General features: G+C 37.3%; 2 protein-coding genes across 2 annotated transcripts; one reads left to right on the top strand and one right to left on the bottom strand.

Moving 5' to 3' along the window:
* Positions 1–10,599: 10,599 nt before the first annotated feature.
* LOC107803694 (RNA polymerase sigma factor sigC) lies at positions 10,600–16,750 on the bottom strand. The gene is made up of 7 exons (XM_016627464.2): positions 16,518–16,750; positions 14,268–14,425; positions 13,590–14,156; positions 13,271–13,501; positions 11,915–12,055; positions 11,614–11,814; positions 10,600–11,060 (listed from the first exon to the last, which is right to left on the bottom strand). The coding sequence occupies exons 1-7, from the start codon at positions 16,603–16,605 to the stop codon at positions 10,782–10,784; spliced, it is 1,665 nt and encodes a 554-aa protein (XP_016482950.1). The 5' UTR covers positions 16,606–16,750; the 3' UTR covers positions 10,600–10,781.
* Positions 16,751–18,989: 2,239 nt separating this feature from the next.
* Positions 18,990–19,698, top strand: LOC142162763 (uncharacterized). The gene is made up of 2 exons (XM_075219479.1): positions 18,990–19,529; positions 19,645–19,698. Exons 1-2 carry the CDS (start codon positions 18,990–18,992, stop codon positions 19,696–19,698), a joined length of 594 nt encoding a protein of 197 aa, XP_075075580.1.
* The last annotated feature ends 1,027 nt before the right edge of the window (positions 19,699–20,725 follow it).

Below are 20,725 nucleotides of genomic sequence, written 5' to 3'. Positions count from 1 at the left end.
CAAGTGCCTCCACCAAAGACACATTAATTGATAAGCTCTTCATCATATCAATAAACCTTTTAAACTAATACTCATTTTTCTGCTTTGCGAGCCTTTGAGGATAAGGTGGAGGTGGCCTTAGCAAAGGAGCTTTGGCTTTAGGCACAACCGGCTCTGGCATGTCTATTACATGTTCCCTAGATGGGTTCACGTCATTCTGAGTCTCCACCTTGGCATCTTGAATATCAATCCTCACTTCTTCATTCACATTCTCATCAATCACATTTTCAACCACCAAAGGAATCTCGTCTTCTTACAACTCAACTTCATCACTCAAAATTGCCTTTTGCTTGGAGGAATTCACATCACCGCCTCTCCCACTTCTTGTAGTTACTACCATAACATGATTGTTCCCACCCTTCGGGTTAACTACCGTATCACTTGGTAGAGCCCAACGAATATTCAAGGATTGTGAGATTTGGCATAATTGAACCTCCAAGTTTCTGATTGAGGTATTGTGGGAAGCCAACTGAGCATCAGACTCCGCATTCTTTTTCATCATCTATTCAAACATCATTTCAATTCCCCCCATTTCATTGTTAGAAGAACTAGGACCTTGGGATGGAAATGGGGGTGGATTGTTCGGTTGTTGATACATTGGGGGCCTTTGAAAGCCTTGCCCCCGATTTCCTTGATTGCCATTGTTCCAACCTCTCTGATTATTGTTACCACTCCAGTTGTTGTTGTTGTCATTCCAATTTCCCTGATTGTTCTGATTGCCCCAATTGGAATTTTGGTTGTTGTTCCCCCAATTACCATTGCCTTGTTGTTGTTGATTGCCCCAATTGCCTTGAGGTCTCCATTGTTGTTGGTTGGAAGAATTGCCCCTTTGGCCTTGATAATTATTCGCGTATTGCACTTCTTTATTCTGCCCATCATAACCATCATCTTGGAACCCACCACAATCATTGTCAAATTGATCCAAACTCCCTTGATTCTGTTGACCTCTTTGTCTTTTTTGGTTCACTAGCATGTTGACACCCTCCATAGCATTCACTTAGGGATTTTGAACTTGTTGTAATTGTGCCTTTGCTAGCTAGTTTATTGTTGTTGTTGTTAGTTCTGCTATAGCCTGCCCATGGTCATATAGCTCTTTGTGCAAGTGAGTGACTGTAGGATCACCCTGGGGCACACTGGCTCTACTTTGCCAAGCGGAGGAAGTGTCAGCCATCTCGTCAAGAATGTCACAAGCCTCATCATAAGACAACTTCATGAAGTTGCCCTCATCAAGTTGGTTCACTATGCATTGGTTCGTTGTGTTAATGCCCCAGTAGAAAGTCTGTTGGATCATCGCCTTAGTCATATCATTGTTGGGGCATTCCTTTACCATTGTTCTATATCGCTCCCAAATCTCATGTAAAGGTTCGGTGGGCTCCTGCTTGAAAGCTAAGATCTCATCTCTCAATGCTGCCATATGCCCCGGTGAGAAAAACTTTGCAATGAATTTATCCGCCAACTCATCCCAAGTAGTGATGGAATGGTTGGAAAGTCGCTCAAGCCAATCCAATGCTTTCCCTCTAAGTGAGAAAGGGAAGAGTCTCAACCGAAGTGCATCCTCAGACACATTAGTTTGCTTGCTCCCCCAACAGGTATTCGTGAAACCCTTGAGATATTTGTAAGCATTTTGATTACCAGCTACCTGAAATACCTACGCTGCTCCAGCAATGTCAGCATCACATTGGTAATTTAAAAATTTCCCTCCCGGATCTGGGGTGGGACAATTGCACTTGCATAGACTTGGTTTGGAAGCACTCGAAGAGCCACTCTTGGAGGTGGATGGGGAGGGTCTGGAATATTATTGAGGTACTACAGGAACCTCATCATCAATATTGTCATCTACCTCCTTCCTCGGTGGAATATCTCCAAGAGGTGCATTGTTTGCTGCCATTTAGTGCCTGAAGTTGTGACACACACAAATAAGTAACATAGAAGGAAAGAAGAACAATACACAAAACTATTTAGATAGATAGCCAAAACAGTTAGCTCCCCGGAAACGGTGCAAAAAAGTGATCGAGGCCAACCCTGCACTACTATAAAGTAGCGAGAGTGGTCGAAGTAGCTTTAACCCGAGAAGGTCGGGATCGATTTCCACAGGGAGCTAGAAATGGGAATTGAGTTTATATCTAAATTAGAGATGCGTAATTGTTCCTAATTGCACTTCTAATCATAATTGGTTTTGATATTGTTTCTAAATTTATACTACTCAGATGCTAAATTAAGCTAAGTTAAGCTAAGAGTAAGATATTTGAAGGTTGTCTAAATAGTTAAAAGGTACTAGGGAAGTGACTTTCTCCTAGGTGGATACTTGACGGGTTCTCGAGGCTAAGGATAGGTTGTCATCTTGGGGATTATGATATAACCATTGCACGATATTACTTACTCTATACCTTTCGGTAGTTTGAGTGATTTTGCCCTAATTGACTTTCTCAAAACCAATTGGGTATGATAATTTGTGCAAGCAATTGAGGTTCAAGTCGGGTATTACTATCTCTAGGTTTAACCTTTTAATTGGGGCTATCAATCTCTTGAATACGTCCCAATTCCTTGTTGGACTAATTTTCCTAGACTTAGGCTCTCTTTCTCAAGAAGAGCCCAAGTCAAATAGGCACAAATTAGTATTTGCAACCACTAACTCAACATTAAAACCATAAATTAGTCCAAATATCAAACACCCATAGACATTTAAGCCTTAAAACACAAGACCCATCAAATACCCACACTAGGGTTGAGCCACAACCCTAGCTAATGGGTCTAGCTACTCATGATAATAGAAGAAAATAAAGAAATAGATGAAGAAAAATCCATAATATTTAATTACTAGCTAAAACTTGAAGATTCAATGATAAAACTATTGTAAAATTACTCAAAATAATAAAGGAACACTGTTCACGAGCGCAGCTCTGCTTAAAACTACCACTTATGACCTAAAAATGGGAAAAAAAACTATTTATACTAAGCCGAATTTTCTGGACAAAAATACCCCTGCGGGGGTATTGCAATCCGCACAAAATCGAGTGCGACTGCACTGAGGCTCTTGGATTAAAACTTCTGCTCTCTGAACTTGGCCATCGTGGCCTGCACAAAATGCATCGCGGCCGCGGTATCTTCTATTGCGGTCCGCACAAAAAGGACCGCGGACCGCATTGGCAATGATTCCCAAATTGGCAAATCTCTAAACTCCAGCTTTGCGGACCACACAATATCGAGTGCGGCCGCACTGAAGCCAATGCGGTCCACATGAAATGCTTTGCGGCCGCATTTCTTGAATGTCTGAAATGAACACTTCTTTGAACTTCCTCTTTGCGGACCACACAGAATGGAGTGCGGCCGTATTGGTCCTGTTACACTGTGTTTGGACTTGTTCTTGGTACTTGTACATGTTTCACTCCTTTTTGAGCTGGTTTTGATGAATTGTCACGTTGTCGACCAAAAACTACAATCAAGTACAACACGTAAGCTTTTGGAACTATTTTGTACTCATTTCTAATCAAAGCTCAAGTAAGAAGGAGTGTAAAATGCATCACAATCCTTAGTTATCAGTATCGATCTCTGTTCAACCTCACTTCTCGGTCAATATCCCTCTTGATTCTATCAACGGGTCTGATAGGATAAACGAACCTAGAAGGAGCCCCAAGTTGATCGTGTTCGACCCTGATCTTCGATTGATACCGATTACGCACATCGACCCAAGTAACAGCCGTGTATTCTATCAAATTCTGCTTCAACTGTTGCGAAGCCACCGAGTTTCGAACATTGAGTCCTTGGGTGAAAGCTTGAATAGCCCAGTCATCAGCGACCGGTGGCAGGTCCATCCATTCCATTTGGAATCGAGACACAAATTCTATGAGCATTTTGTTGTCCTTCTGCCTTACCTTGAAAATGTCTGACTTCCTAGTTTCAACCTTGATGGCCCCGGCGTGTGTCTTTACGAAAGAATCTGCAAGCATAGCAAATGAGTCAATAAAATTAGGTGGTAAATTGTGATACCATTTCATAGCCCCCTTGACAGTATCTCTCCGAATTCTTTAGCAAGATAGATTTGATCTCGTCATCCTCTAGATCATTCCCTTTGATAGCACACGTGTAAGAGGTGACATGCTCATTTGGATCGGTCATTCCATTGTATTTAGGAATCTCGGGCATGCAGAACTTCTTGGGGATCGTCTTGGGAGCTTCTCTCGGGGGGAAAGTTTTTTGCACGAACTTTTTGGAGTCCAGACCCTTCAATATCGGTAGTGCCCCTAGGATTTGATCGACCTTGGAATTGTAAGTTTCCACCTTCTTGTCGTTTGCCTCGATCTTCTTTTCCCTCGACTCAATTTGTTTTGTCAGTTCTTCGAGCATCTTCATGATTGCAGGATCGGTCCCCGATTCTTTCTCGTTCGATTTCCTTGAAACCGATTCCTGTGGGCAACTTCCTGTGACGGCTCGGGCTCGATCCTGCTCAGTGGGTGATTTTGGTTTTGGAGCTGGCTTATTGCTGCTTGTTGAGCCTGCAATATTTTGAAGATTACCCGCAGGTTAATCCCTCCATCCTTACCTCCATAAGTGGTTTGAGCGGTTGATCGAACATCCCTACTGATGCTTCCCTCGGGATTGACGACCAAGTTTGCACTGATGGCTACATGTGAGCTGACGTTGATTAGATCTACAGCTGGAACTCCATCGAGATCGATCGAGGGTACGTCGTTCCCTGGTGCTATGTTATCATTCTCGCCGTGGTGGCCGAAATCATTGTCAATGTGAAGAGGTGCCGACTGAGAGTTGGACATTTTAGTCCCGGAATCAAAGATACTTCAAAGAACAAGTGTAAAATAGTGTGTATTATGAAAGTTTGTACTAGGTAATCACTATTATCCTTAGTCCCACGGTGGGTGCCAAACTGTTTACCCTTAAAATTGGATAACAATTGAATTTATATGCGATTTTAAGAATACATGATATAACTTGATACAAATCAAGAAGAGAGATTAATATTGAATTTAATGATAAGAAAATATATGCAAATCACACAAATTGAACAGCCTTAGCCTCTAAGTTTGATCACCCTCGAGCCAGGAAGCGTCTCAACTAATGTTAGAACTGAACTAAGATGATAAGAACTAGAAATGATCAGTTTACTTTCTTTGTGCCTGTTACAATGTTCCCTACAAATGATAATAACCCATCTTTATATAGTAGTGATGTTTACTCTTGGTACAATTCTAAACAAGGTAAAAAATCTCATGATTTGTTAATTAATTAGTCTCTTCTTGATACATGCCGAGATTTCTGCCGTAATCTTCGATCAATTGCGGATATTTCGGCTTTTCGTTATTTGGCTCGGTAAGTTTTCCTTGATCTTGTTCTGTCTCGATCTTGTTCAGTATCTGATTACGAGCTCGATGATATAATTTTGCACCTTGGTTCGATATAATCCGAGCTCGAGCTTTGACCTGCCATGTTTTAGCCTCGATTGGTCACTCAATGAACAAACCCGGTTTCGACATTATACAATACTAATATAATATTTACTTTTTGTTATTTTTACTTTCCGTCTTTATATATTTGTTAAAATCTATTAAGGACAAACACTCGTAATCTTATTTCAATATGCTTTGAACTATCCTTTGAATATTAGTTAGCTGTTATTTAGGAGATACCCTTGGTTAGATATAATTTTATGTAATTCAAATACTCTATGTAAATGCTATATATATGTGAATAGCAAATAGTCTTTGTTAAGAGAGAGCCATTATAATCACAGTTTTCTTCTCTAATTTAGTAGCAAAGCAGTGTGATTCCTGCAAATATTTTTTCCCCGTCCCTATGGCTTCCCAAACAGCCTCTGGAACTTAATCCTCTTCAGCCAACAAACCTACTTGTGGCACTATCTGGAGGATTAAATAATACTAATTTTTTTCCTTCTCTCAAGCTCACACTTATCTAAGACAATTATCTCTTATAGGAAAACACAATCAGATTTACTCTTTAGGTGTTTAATTGGAGAAATATCTTGATTCGTTGTGCCGTCTTCAACATATAACTCCTTCGCATCAATTAAATATCATCACATTTCTCTTCTCCAATTAAATATGCACTTTATTTTTCTTATTTTATGTTTATCACATCAAGCAAATATATAAACATAAAAATTACTATGTGGAGTATGTGAAATATTAACTATAGAACACTCCAATTGCGCCTTGACAAATTAAATATCTTAATTTATTATTGTTAGTTTAGGCCAAATAGAAATGGGGGATAGTATATGTTTATTAAATGGTTTCGAGTAGAGAAAAACAGGTCCTAGCTAGCGTACGATTGCTCAATTACCTGTTCCCTTGGGGCTACTGAGTGCCTTTTCTTCTTCTTCTTCTTCTTCTAGTTGTGATTGTGATGAACTATTTATTTTCTTTTGATGACGGTGGTGTTCAGGCATTTTGTCCGCAATTTCATTGAGTATTTATTACTTACCACCAACACAAGAAGAGGAAGATTTTACTATACAATATTTGGTATCTTCCTATAATTAAGCTTGGACCGTGGGTTAAGTGTTAGATTGTGAATGTTGCCTTCTAACAGTCAAAGATTTATATTGTTTGTCGAATACTGTAATTTGAAAATAAATAATTGTGCAACAAATATTTTCAATCTCCTAATCAATGATAAAACTCTACGACTCTTTCGTGTACTATATACATGTTTGTTCCAATAGTATCAAGATTGTGTCTTTGCATTTCTAATTTTTACAACTGTCGTTTCTAATTTAAGTTTTCAACTTGTGATGGTGACTCTCTTTTACACATGTCCTCATTCTTCAAAATGATATATCTCAACTAGAATAGCTTTTAATCAAAAGATATGTCGTCTATGATGTATATTTCTTTTTCAATTAAATAAGTGTGCAGCGAAAAGAATGTGTTGAAATTGAAAGGGTTTCTGTTCTAAATTTCTTTATGTTAAATCTAAATTGTCATATTGATTGTTCCAACAAAAGGACAATGTAGCATTGATATGAAGTTGAAAGAAGTAGCTATATATAGTGATTTAAGATAACATGATTGATAAAAAATGATAAAATAAGAAAATATTGATTGTTTGTTTGAATAGTCCAAAATTGACGTTGCATAAAGGTAAAATATCTATGTGCACCTACTTTTGTTGTCTTTTCTTATGGTTATATATTTCGATTTGGAGTTGTTGCACCTTAAGCAAGAAAATTTGAGCTATAAATCTCTTCAATAGTTTTTGCATTACTTTTATTTTGATTTGAGATGGCGTTGTAATTTAGTTTTTGTATACGGTCGAAATCAAGTATGCTCGATTTTCCGGGTTCCGGGGTTGCCTTAAACCCGAATTCAGGTACGGTCGAGTTCGAGCTCGATGGATTAGACTCAAGCTCGAAGGCAGAGTGCAATGCCCAAGGATCGAAGTGCGCGATGGGTATCGAAGCCGAGTATACTCAACCCCGAGATAATGCCATTAAGGATTTGTAACTGAATGAGCAAGATTCCTGCCACGTCCCCAAGATCATGGCGTAAATTCCAGAATAAATTTGTACGAATCCGTACTAGGCGGTTAGATAGATGTCCCAATAAGATTCTTTACTGTAAATAGAAATGTACCTTATTTAGGTTTTCCCTATTATATAAAAGAGACCTCAATAATTTGTAAACATCATCTAATCATTGACAAAGAATATACTATCTTACTTTTTCACTCATTGTTCATCAGAATTGTCCTTTAGCTTTATTATTCTTGCTTTATTGTTCTTGATCCATCTCGAGATCACTTTGGCTCGAGATCGATACTGCCTAGCAACACTGGTTTGATTTACTCATTTCTTTCATTTATATGTTATACTTCTTGATTATTAATTAGTATTGAACTAAATCACATATCTTTAAAACCACAAATAAAATTTAATTGTTATTTGTATTTTCGAGGTAAACAGTTTTAAATAATTCGCGAATAAAATATGTGATTTAAGAGTTGTAATGTTTGAGATTTTGGATTATGAAATATGAATATTGTACATTTCGTCACCTATCAAATACAGTCTATTCTTTTGCGAAAGGTACTTGTTTAATTATATATATGTCCAAATATCTTTCACTTTCTTTTTTCCCCTCAAAGTATATCCATTGTCATACAGCAAAAATCTTTATTCTTGTTTTACATTTTTCTACACCGATGAGTTGATGATTTTTGGCTTTTGGTGTCAAAATCGTAAATTATTGATAAAGTATTGAATTTGAAGTTGATACTTAAACCAACAAGATTAACTAGATCTTGGGATAAATAATTTAGCAATCAACAAATTACACCATTCAATCTTCTTGAAACATAAGTGTTAACAGATAATATTAGATTAATTTTACGAAATATCTATATAAAATATCTTATGTTGCGAAAATACTATGAGTTTTGCACCGTAAAAAGGGCCTAAATCCGCCTCGGTTGACGGGACCACCAAGAATTGTGATATTTCCTCCACGCTTAATCGAAGGTAGCTAATTCGAACCTTGCGTATTAAAAGATTTTGGTAAAACGCGCTTTGTTCTTTAATTGGTCCCATGTGACGTGAAATCAGATTAGTCGGAACCTTAATGCAAAATGCAAATACTAACTAAACACGGAAAAAAGAATTTGAATTGACAGGCTCAATTTTACAATTTCACCCCTATCTGTCTCTATGGAAAGATGAAGACTTGGCATATTTAAACCCATAGCTGTTGTCTTATCTTCTAAAAATTTCACTTAGAGCCTCTCATTTTTAGTGGATCAAACTTTCAGTCCTTTTGAAAGTGATCAACTTTAGCCAAGGCAAGTTACGGCTCAACTTTGTTGCCTTTCCTTTCAAGATATCCTGTAAAGTGATAATCAGATGGACCTTTTTGACAACCTTACAAAAACCAAAGTACTAAATCGTACATTGAAATTATTGTGACTACGACTTAATAGTTTCATAATTTCTTTGTGTCATAATGGGATTATCCTTATCTTATACAGCACTATCTATGAAATTTTCGAAAGAGAAATAAAAGAAACAATTTCCATTTGTAGGGGACCTCACTTTAGAGAAAATATTAGCTCATCCATCTTTAAATTAAAAAAGAAAGAAAATGAAAGAAGTGGTAATCTGGAAATATTTTTAATTGATTAAGAGATATGAATACTTAGGAGGAAACATATTTAGAGAACGAGAGGGGAGCAAACTTCCAATTTTTTAAAAACTTAATGTGGGTTTTCCTACTATCAAATGCATATGTTATCGTAAATAAATATTCCTAATCATACTTTAAAAAAATAAGTGCATTTATTATTATTCTTTCAAATTCACTCCAATTAGTGAAGTATTAATTAAGTGAAATATTCAAGAGAGATAAATATTATTTTAGACAAATATTTTTATAACTAAAGTTATTAAATTGTGATTTTAGAAGTAAACAAAAATTAAAGAAAAAACTACTAATATAAATTGAGGGTATGCTCGTCAAATCATGATTATTTTTAATTAAAAGAAAACCATGGAAACAAACAATTCCCAAGAGCATAAAAGTTAGTGGGCATGGTTTGGCCATAATCCAAGATTGTCTCCTTCTTCTTGATTTCATCTGGACCAAATCTAGAAGCAATCATTCTATCAAATGGATGACTTTTGAAAGAACGTAATAAGGATATAGTTTTAACAATAAACACCAATTAGCAGATTTAAAACTTCTTTTGCTTGTTTATTTTGTCCTAGTAAATACTAATCTGCATTAGAAGTGTAGGTGACAAACCCCAAAAGAGTGTGAAGTTGTTTGAATTAAAGGGATACTTTAAACTTTCACTTTGGGCGTGCAACAAGCAATTACATGTATAAGTATGATTTTTTTTTTTTTTTTTAAGCATGTGAATATACTTTTTGCAAATGGGTGACAGTGAGAATATAGATTCTTTGCTTGTCCTAATATCATGTTGATTATGTATACTTAAAAGTTTAAACTGTTAATAAGAGACACTTTAATGATACATTTTAAGTCTGAGACATGCCAAAAAAATGTTACTGTTAAGAAACTTGAAGAAGATTTAAGTGTTAGAACTTGAAGATAGGGCGGAGCCAAATTTGAAGCTTATAGGTTCGAAATTCTAGTTTTTTTTTTAAGTTACTAAGTTCTGAATTAATTATTTGTACATACTCAATAAATTTCTTAAAACAAATATAAAGCTAAGACCAGCTTGGTCGGACCCGTAACCAACACACTGTGAATCATCCAACTACAAGATCTTGAAATATGGAAACATTCTATAGATAGAGCCATTGTTATGTTGCAACGTGGGTAAAATCCTAAGAGTATATACTTTTGACATCAAAATCAGTGTCATTACTCTGATATCACAAATTGCTGAGAGTCCAGTTGTACAAAACTATTTGGGACCTTAAATATAGAAACCATCACTGAGTTGAATGCATAAATGTCTCTGATTCAAAGTTCTGAGTTACCATCTAAAAGCCAGGTTGTTGGCCAGCTTGTCATTTATGGTACAAATACATACTATAGAGATAGAAATTAGTCATCTGATAGCTGATGCTGACAATCAATGAAGTAAATTTATTTATCACGTCCTTAAACTTTACAAGATGTAAACAATACAAGGTTCTGATGGTATATGACTACTCTACAGATAAGAAGTATACAAGAAACATTTACTCTGAGATCGATCAAGTTTACAAATTGGTAAATACAAATGCTTATGGCTACGCAATGTCTGAACTATACAGAGTAATGAGTTAAATCTTGGAAACAATCCGCGCTTCTCAATTTTGTGAGAGCTCTTCGTTCTATTCTCCTAATCCACTCTTTACTTACTCCATAAAGCCTCCCAATCTCCTCGAGGGATTTGCGCTGATGATTTTCAAGACCAAACCTAAAATATATTACTTGCTGCTCTTTTGGATCCAAGCTTTCCAAAAGAGCATACATGTTGTCTATTATGTCTTCCCTAATGACAGTTTCCTCCGGGCTTACAATTGATTTATCTGGTGTGAGTTCCTGCCACGTAATGATTCAATAGCATTAAGATACTTTTCCAGAAGATAGTAATGTCCAAAAGGTAAAAGGTTAGCATGGAAATTAAGATACTTATCTAGAAGAGAGTGATGTCCAAAAAGTAAAATGGTAGCGGGAAAGGCTAGTTGTTAAAGATAATGAATTATCATAGAGTGCTTAAGGTACATTTCTACTTTTTCCAAACGAAGACATGATGCAAGAAGAATTACCATAAAAAAAAAGAATATGGTGTGAGAAGAAATAAGTTTATTCGCGTTTTGCAAGCTGTCTTATCACTACGTCATATGAGTGTATTTCTCAATAGATCATAAACCAAACTAGAAAGGCATTTCCTTCATTATAATTCCAACTGGCACAGTTTGACATCACGTCTTAACTTACAACAAAAAAACGACTATCCTCTATCCCAAAACTAGTCGAGAAACAAATATAGGTATTTCAAAGTTTCCAAATCAAAGGGTATAAACACAACTGTTAAAAAGGAAAAACAAAGAAAAGAGGAGAAGAAAAGAAAAAAGGAGGATCAGATTTTTACCAAAACTTTTGCACTGATGCAATGTCCAACTTTCTGATCAATTGAACCCACAACTCTCAGACATTTACTAGCCATTGCAATCCTAGCCGTAGATAGACCCGTGTACTTGGCAATTTCATTATCACCTGGAAATTTTCCATGGCTCCTACTGAGAGCTTTTCGAGCCTTATGTATTTGATTTATTGCTTTGCATATAGTGAACTGCATGAATCCATTGAAAAGAAAAAGAGATAAAGTTTTGTTATACCTACATGAAACTGAAAGAAGATGAGTAAAATATCCCAGAAAGGAAATTACATACGGGAATTCGGATCCCTCTAGCATGCTGGGCCACCAATTTTGACAATGATTTTCTTATCCAATACTGAACGTAAGTTGAGAATTTGTATCCCCTAGTGTCGTCAAATCTTACAGCACCTTGTAGCACACCCATGTTCCCAGCCTGTAGCAACACAATTAAAAGATAAAAAAAGTAAATATTTCAGCTACTATGATTTCCAAAATGAAAAATAGCATCCATCATTCAGTAGTTTCCTCTTTAACCCGGTCTAGCTAGTTACTAGATAATCATATACTTTAAGCTAGCGATAGGTATGTACTTCCTTCTATTGACATATACTTGCAGTAGTGTATACTAACAATATATCTTTGTATATGCATGAAGGGAAAACTTGAAAAATACTTTGGAAGAACTATCATCAGACAATTTAGTAAGGAAATAGTCTTAGTACCAATCTAGTAATTGCAAAGCGAGGGTCAACATCTGTATGGAAGTTGTTAAAATAGAAGCAGACTATGATGGCATAGTTTTAGAGCATTCATGGAGATCCTTCATATCTGATAAAAGAGAAACGGACTATTATTTCATAGTCTAGTTTCTGGCCATTCATGGAGAATGTTCACATCTGACTCTCTTTTTTCTGTCATGTTAGGGTCCTTAAACATTATCGCATATATTTATATCAGCATGACCTCTCCCTGAAAAGATGCACTTTTTCCTTATTGAGTAATTTGGGTTGGTTTTCTGTGCTGAATCACATTCAAAGGTATGACGACAGTATGAGCATCCTTGTTCTTTTTTTTATAAGAGTGGACATGGTGTCCGGTTCAGCTTGCGTGCACCTCGATTATTTCCACAGGATACCTGCTACCTCCCACTAGCACATGTACCTAAAACTATCCACCAAGGCTTGGACAAATGGGAAGAAATCCTTTAGTGGTTTTGCCTCCGCTGGAATTTGAACCTGAGATCTCATGGTTCTCAACCTACTTCATTAACCACTAGGCCACACCCTTGAGTGCCCTTCTTTGTTTCTTTTTGGGGTGGTTATTTTCCTGGCTATGATAAGGATTGTGCCTAAGAGAGTTTCTATTATCCTGATTTAATTGTGAATATCTTGCTTTTGTTCTTTACTATGTGCAAGCAACTTGATGCAAAAGGGTTGCATCAGGAGAGCAAAGTGATTTCCAACATATGGTGGAGCTCTTAAAGGCGATTCAGATGGTAAGCTTGCATATCAATTTCCAAAGTTCTACTTTCTAACATAATAGAAAATTGGGAATTCAAGCAGTACGGTGCAATCGTGCTACCACCTCTATGGCTAAAATGGGAATGAAGAGTTGATGAAGGTATTTCGCTAAGACTTGGTTCACTAACCTGAATTAAGTCTTCAAATGCCACTCCAAGCCCCCTGTAGTTTCTTGCCAAATACAAGACTAAGGACCGTGTGCTTTTCAGAAGCTCATCCCTGCAATACCAACCAAAATGCAAGTGGTGCTGCAACTCCTTCTGTTCAACTCCAGCAGCTTCTGCCCAGCTACTGAAACTAGCTACTCGACCAGTTTCTTCTTCAAGGATTGACCTGATTCTTTCCAGTTCGGCCACCAGCTGTTTCATAGCAAAGAATTAAATTAAGATGTGTTCAGAATCTGTAAGAACTGTAATACAATATCTCTTAATAAAAATTGGTGACAACCTTAACACCTCTTGACATTTCTGCCTCATTCTTAGCGATCTTCTGTCTTTTATTTCTAGAAGCATGTGTTCTTTTCCCAGAATAAAACTTTGGCTGTTGCATATCCTCCTGGATGTTTTTGGTATGTGGATGCACTGTAATAATGTCATTAGCAATTCCGGATGCTCTGTTTCTCCTTGAATTCCGCTCTTGCTTTTTTCTAGAACGTACGACTACCTTATCTATTCCATTTCCAACAAGGTCATCTTTTTCAATTTCTTCAACAAGCTCCCTTGGCACGTCAAGCACTTCAGGAGAAGTAGAATGAAGTGTTCTTGAGAGACGACTATGAAAGAATTCTAAAGCTCCAAGCTTTTCTAGTTGCACCAGAATATCGTTTTCTAATCTTGACATCTCTGAATCAGCAAACATGTTTTCCAGCAAATCAATATTTTTCATTAGTAAACTAAAATGAGGGGCTCTGGTTGTGCTTAAATATGATGGTTTTTCCCCATCAGGTGATATCCCAGTCTTATCACTGCCAATATCTCCATATATATTGCTAGGGGATCCTCTGCCGATTCGTGTCTGGTGAGAGAGAGCACAAGTAAGCAATGGCATGCAATTTAGAAAACAGACTAAAGGCAAAAAAGATACTCCCTTAAGACAGGCTTTAGTTCTAACAAGGGAAGAACAAACCTTTATTTCTGTAGTTACTGATATATCACTCGTCCACAGTTGGGGGTCAGATAAACAAGTCCGCACTCTGAAAGGATCACTATGTGAAGGTTCACAGTCCCCGTTGATAAAAGGTTTGAGAGACCGAGCTGGATCGTATAAAGCCTCCTTTCCTTTGACTGTATATGAAGATGAGTTGTAATCAATAAAAAGTCCCTGTGTGGGTTCTTCCGTCAATGAAAAGTGACTTGACTAACTAGCTCTGCTTATCATTAAGGAGCCATTATACCAATGGTTTGGCTTAGATCCATTACAAACGATTAGATTTTCCAACCAAAGATGCAGATAAAGTATATATAATTAAATGACAAGTTCGGATCTATTTAGTTCAAAGGCATGTCAGACCAGATTGAAGAAACATCTCATAAAGTTACATCATTGAATTGCTACATTTCTTCAAGACTGTATCTGCATCTCCTCGTTTCAAGCGGAAACAAAATCCAAAATTACTTGAGCATGTAAAAGAATCACAAGTTTTCATATTGTACTATCTGACAAATCTCTGATAATTAACGATGAACCAGGATGAAAGGATTGTTGATTCCCGGAACGTATAAGTTATTTGCGCTGATAAGGACAACTGTTTTTGGTTTGAACATGAGATGTTAAAAGGACGAGAAGATCAAATTGTTTAATTGATTATCTCTACAGATCAATATTGCCAGAGACAAGATTTTTTCGATTATATCCAATTACAATAAAACATAAGGTAATCTGATGCACCTACAGTATTTCTCAATAAATTTCAAGTGAAGTAAGGATTTTTTCTGTATTCTCTCGAAGTTAAGAAATATGCATCAGAACTGGTAGGAACAGTCCCAAATTGCTCAAGTTTCCCATATAATTGGATTCATTTATATAATATGGTTTGTTTGTCACATACTACACTATTGCAATGACAAAGGATCCAGTAGCATCCACTAGCATTCATCATTCAATCAGAAAAGAATAGAAACTAGAGTGGAACTTCATTATACGTTATGTTGAACATTTCAGTAGAGGAAAGAAACTTTTATTGGTTGCACCTTGCACGTAACAGCTTTCCCACAAAGTAACGTTGAAGCAGCAGATAAGAATCATAAAGCAACAGCACGCTAACAGAATTGGGGTATAATTCGATTATGGTAACACAGTCTGAACTAAGGCCTGTACAGTAACCTAAACTGTTTGAAATAATCTGTGACATTAAATTCTTAATAATCCGGTGTCCGGTTGCCTTTTCTTTTTATTAGTAATATCATACGCGTATTAGCAACTATGTTGCTCGGACTCTCCAAAAGAGATCCCGCACCCGTGTCGGATCCTCCAAAAATGCACTAAATTTTGGAGAATCCGGCACGCACCCAACAACATTTTTGAAGAGTCCGAGTAACATAGATTAGCAATACTTGCATAAGAACATATACATGACAAAATACCCTTTATGAGTATTACTTTTTAAGTAATTCATCTCTTACTGGTTAGAATGATAACATGTTCAGAATTCCATTAGATTAAAAGGAGAACCCTCTTACGCCCTTTTGGAATTAAGTGGATGGAGCACAGATAAATGTAGTTTATGGGCAGTGGGTCGAGCCACCTACTGCATTCAGCTTGACCTATATACAAAGTTGAATAATTTCAACTAATATACATACACTATGTTCACATTAATTGTGAGGATTAATCATGAAATTGGCTAGTTTTACACTGGCTAGTAGCCTATCGCAACCTTCCTTTCCGGGCTTAGTGAATGTTGTATGTTCGCAGTAGTTGTCACTTAATAGTACTGATTTAAGCATCTTGGATCCACCTCCCACGTGGAAGGGAGAGGGTACAGAGAGGAAACATCTTCCACTATTCTAATCTAAGATCTTATCATAAATATGCAAGTCAGACATTTTTGTTAATAAGCTAATGTGTGTGATTAAAACACAGAGGTACAGGATCAACTGAACTAAAGACACTAAATCCCAAAGTATTAGTATACACAGTTGTTGATCATTATGAAACAAGACATGGGCATGAAGATACTTCTGAGTAATGGATTAAACAATCAACACATTTCCACTTCTTCCTAGGGGCCTTTTGCCTCAAAGCAAGCAGAAATTGATTTAATAAAAAAGGCTATTTACAATCTTTAGCACATAAATTGATGTACTCAAAGCAAGCAATTCAAATAAAAGAAAGAAGAGTGCTAAATGGGGATTCAAGTAATTGAGAGTTACTCACAAGAATGTGAAGAAGGCCATGCTGATGAGTTGGAGGAGAAAGGGGGTTGGACAGAGAAACCCCATTTGAGGTGCAGCCTAAAACCCATAGCCAAAAGGTTTTGTGGATGCAAGAGAAAGACTTGGAATTTGATGCGCGCATATACAGGTCTTCTCAGACCTGAGCCACTGGTTTCCCATCGCCTTTTCTTTTAGTTGGCTCTCACTTCCTTCACTAGTTCCAAATATCCACATTTTCCATCTTTTTTTCTCCCCAATATATTTTTTTTTTTGAAACTAGATATTTTTTAGTTTTGTCTTTTTGACATTCTTGAATTTCTCTCTGAAGGAAAAAATATTTTATTATAAAGCTCTCTACAATTCTCACAAATCTCCACACATAAAATAAGTTATCAATGCCCCTATTTATAATAGTATGAAACCTATTTCAACTAGAAACAGGAAAGCTTATTCCTATATTTATTCTAACTACAAATTCTATTTAGATATAAATTAAATAAACCAAATCCTAAATAACTAAGGTTTCCTACTACTACTTTGAATTAGTTTTTCAACATTCTCCCGCAATTCAAAGTTGTATATGTCTGACTTGTCGTTGTATAGTTATGTTGGAGCACTTTTCTCCAACTCTCAATTTTGATGAAAGTACATGTCTTCATCCCTCGATTTATTGAAGCACGTGTCTCCAACTCACGTTGATGCACTTTGTCACTAACATCCGATTTTATTGAAACACCTGTCTTCAACTCCCGTTGATGCACTTTGTCACCAACCATTGATGCACTTTGTCACCAACACCTAATTTTGTTGAAGCTCCTGTTTCCAACTCATGTGATGCACTTTGTCACCAACCGTTGATGGACTTTGTCACCAACACCCAATTTTGTTGAAGCACCTGTCTTCAATACACGTTGATGCACTTTGTCACCAACACCCAATTTGGTTAACACACATAATCAACAACCAACTTTTTAAAAGCTCTCCAACTTTTAGAGAAGAATTTCTTTATTTTCTACTATATTTGTTTGCACCTCTTTAATTTTTTTTTTTTTTGAATCTCTCTTGAAACTTTTCCTTGAATAGTCTAATTCTGTTGACAATTATCTATGATTTTGCCAACATATTTTTTGGCCAGACGGGCGGCACACATTGGCTAGCACCGCCGGCAGGCAACGGAAGCTACTTGATTCTCTCCCAAGATAGTAGAAGCTCTGATACCAATATGAAGGAAAAAATACTATTTTATTATAACTCTCTATGAAAGCTCTCTACAATTCTCACAAATCTCCACACATAAAATAAACTATCAATACCCCATATTTATAATAGTATGAAACCTATTTCAACTAGAAACAGGAAAGCTTATTCCTATAGTTATTCTAACTACAAATCCTATTTAGACATAAATTAAGTAAACCAAATCCTAATTTCGTTTGATGACAAAAATAAATAAATTAAGGTTTCCTACTACAACTTTGAATTACTTTTCTGACACTCTCGACTAATAGTCATTCCCTTTTCACATCTTAATAATATAACCGCACAACAAAAAGACACTTCTTTCTCAAAGTCATGTTGTAATTCTTCCCCGTTAGTGGAATTTTACTGGGTCGTTATTGTTGTAATTCATGTCACTAAAAGAAGAAAATAATAGCTCGTTTGGACATAAGAAATTTTTTCCTTTTTTCCAAAAAAAATTCACTTTTTTTCAAAAATTAGCGTTTGTTCATAAAATTTTTAATTTTTACTTGAAGATGCATTTTGAAAATTTTCGAAAATTTTAAAAGCTCCAAAAAGCCATTTTTCGAAATTTTCACTCAAATCATTCACAAAACTTCAAAAACAACCCAAAATAATATTCATGTCCAAACACAATTCTAAATTTCAAATACCATTTTCATTAATTTTTTTTTTACCATATTTTGGAATTTTACAATTCTTATGTCCAAATGCCCACTAACTTATAATTGGCTTCCTTTTGCCCTAAAAAAAGTGAATTTGCGTTTATGCCAACAAGAATACAATTGATCTAATATGTGATCACGATGTATATTTCTTTTATTTTGTTCCCTTTAGATATTGTGCATAATGAATGTACTAATATATGATCGGGTTAAACGGTGATTAATATTTCTTTTATTAGTTGCTTGTTTGTTTGAATTGAGAGAGAGAAAAACTAGTGCAACTTGGTGGACCTGTAGCTTATGTGGCCAAGCTTGTAAAATGTTCTTATTGCGAGAAGTGTTTTTTTCAAAAGTGTTTTTTAATTTTTCGTGAAAATTAGTTTGTGTTTGCCTAGTTGATTTGAAAAGCACTTTTGAGCAACACCTAGTATTTGACCAAACTTGTAAAAAGTATTTATAAGTGTATTTTTCTCAAAACCAAGGATAAAGCCCGGGAGTTGGAGGGTAGGTTATCTGCTATGGGAGCTTGGAGGAGTAGTGGAGACGCGAGCACTATGTGGTCGACGACGATGAACTATGTGAGGGAGGCGGCGAGAGAGGTGCTAGGTGTATCGAAGGGTTTTTCTGGCAGGCACCAAGGAGACTGGTGGTGGAATGACACAGTCCAAGGTAAAGTGGAGGCGAAAAAGGTAGCGTACACGAAGTTAGCAGGGAGCACAAGCGAGGAGGAGAGGAATGCGAATAGAGAGAGGTACAAAGTGGCTAGGAAGGAGGCAAAGCTGGCAGTCACGGAGGCTAAGAATGCAACGTTTAGCCGTCTATACGAGGAATTAGGTGAGAAAGGCGGGGAAAGGAAGTTGTTTTGGCTGGTTAAAGCGAGGGAGAGGAAGGCCCGAGATCTGGATCAAGTAAGGTGCATCAAAGACGAGGATGGTAGAGTATTGATGGGAAAGTCCCAGATTAAGCAGAGATGGCAGACGTACTTTTACGGTCTTCTGAATGAGGAGGGGGACCGAGATATAAAGCTAGGGGACTTGGGGCATTCGAAGAGTCCCCAAGATTTTAGGTATTGTAGGCACATTAAGGTGGAGGAGGCCGTGGGGCGTTGCGTAAGATGAGTAGGGGTAGAGCGATCGGGCCAGATGAAATTCCGGTTGAGTTTTGAAAGTGTATGGGTAGAGCAGGATTGGAATGGCTGACTGGGTTGTTCAATGTAATTTTTAGGACGAAGAGGATCCCGGAGGAATGGAGGTCGAGTACAGTGGTACCGTTGTATAAGAACAAAGGTGATATCCAGTGTTGTAACAATTATAGGGGTATCAAGTTACTTAGCCATACCATGAAAGTCTAGGAGAGGGTGGTGGAGGTGAGGGTAAGGAAGACGACGTCTATATCCGATAATCAGTTTGGGTTCATGCCGGGCCGCTCCACTACGGAAGTTATCCAACTTATTAGGAGGTTGGTGGAACAGTACAAGGATAAGAAGAAGGATCTGCACATGGTGTTTATTGACTTGAAGAAAGCGCATGATAAGGTTCCTAGGGAGGTGCTCTGGAGATGTCTTGAGGCGAAGGGCGTGCTCATAGCCTACATATGAGCGATCAAGGATATGTATGATGGAGCTAAGACTAAGGTTAGGGCGGTGGGAGGCGACTCAGAGCATTTCCCGGTTGTTATGGGATTACACCAAGGCTCAGCGCTTAGCCCGTTCTTATTTGCCTTGGTGATGGATGCTTTGACACACCATATTCAAGGGGAGGTACCATGGTGTATGTTATTTGATGACGACATAGTTCTAATTGACGAGACGAGGGCCGGTGTTAACGAGAGATTGGAGGTTTGGAGACAGACTCTCGAGTCTAAGGGTTTCAAATTGAGCAGGTCTAAGACAGAGTATCTGGAATGCAAGTTTAGCGCTGAGTCGAGGGATGTAGGCGGGGATGTGAGGCTTGGGCCACAGGTCATCCCCAAGAGAGAAGCTTCAAGTACCTTGGGTCGATGATTCAGGGGGACGGAGAGATCGACGAGGACGTCACTCACTGCATAGGGGCAGGTTGGATGAAATGGAGGCTTGCATATAGAGTTTTGTGTGACAAGAAAGTGCCACCAATACTCAAAGGTAAGTATTATAGAGTTGTAGTTAGACCGGCCATGTTGTATGGGGCAGAGTGTTGGCCAGTTAAGAACTCCCATATCCAGAAGATAAAAGTAGCAGAGATGCGGATGTTGAGGTGGATATGTGGGCATACTAGGATAGACAAGATTAGGAATGAAGATATTTGGAAGAAGGTGGGCGTCGCCCCTA

This window comes from Nicotiana tabacum, chromosome 1, assembly GCF_000715075.1.
Source record: "Nicotiana tabacum cultivar K326 chromosome 1, ASM71507v2, whole genome shotgun sequence".
NCBI classification, from domain to species: Eukaryota; Viridiplantae; Streptophyta; class Magnoliopsida; order Solanales; family Solanaceae; genus Nicotiana; species Nicotiana tabacum.
Note: the sequence above shows the minus strand (reverse complement) of the source record. Positions and strands in the feature narration are given on the sequence as shown.

Bases quoted from the DNA above. Each gene is read 5' to 3' on its own strand.
- LOC107803694 (XM_016627464.2), bottom strand. From the start codon at position 16,605: ATGGGTTTTAGGCTGCACCTCAAATGGGGTTTCTCTGTCCAACCCCCT. The intron at 14,157-14,267 runs GTTTGTTCTTCC...CTCTCTCACCAG, and splicing joins CAGTAACTACAGAAATAAAG to ACACGAATCGGCAGAGGATC. The intron at 12,056-13,270 runs GTTAGTGAACCA...GTGTTGCTACAG, and splicing joins CATTTGAAGACTTAATTCAG to GCTGGGAACATGGGTGTGCT.
- LOC142162763 (XM_075219479.1), top strand. From the start codon at position 18,990: ATGAACTATGTGAGGGAGGCGGCGAGAGAGGTGCTAGGTGTATCGAAG. The intron at 19,530-19,644 runs GTAAGATGAGTA...TGTAATTTTTAG, and splicing joins AGGAGGCCGTGGGGCGTTGC to GACGAAGAGGATCCCGGAGG.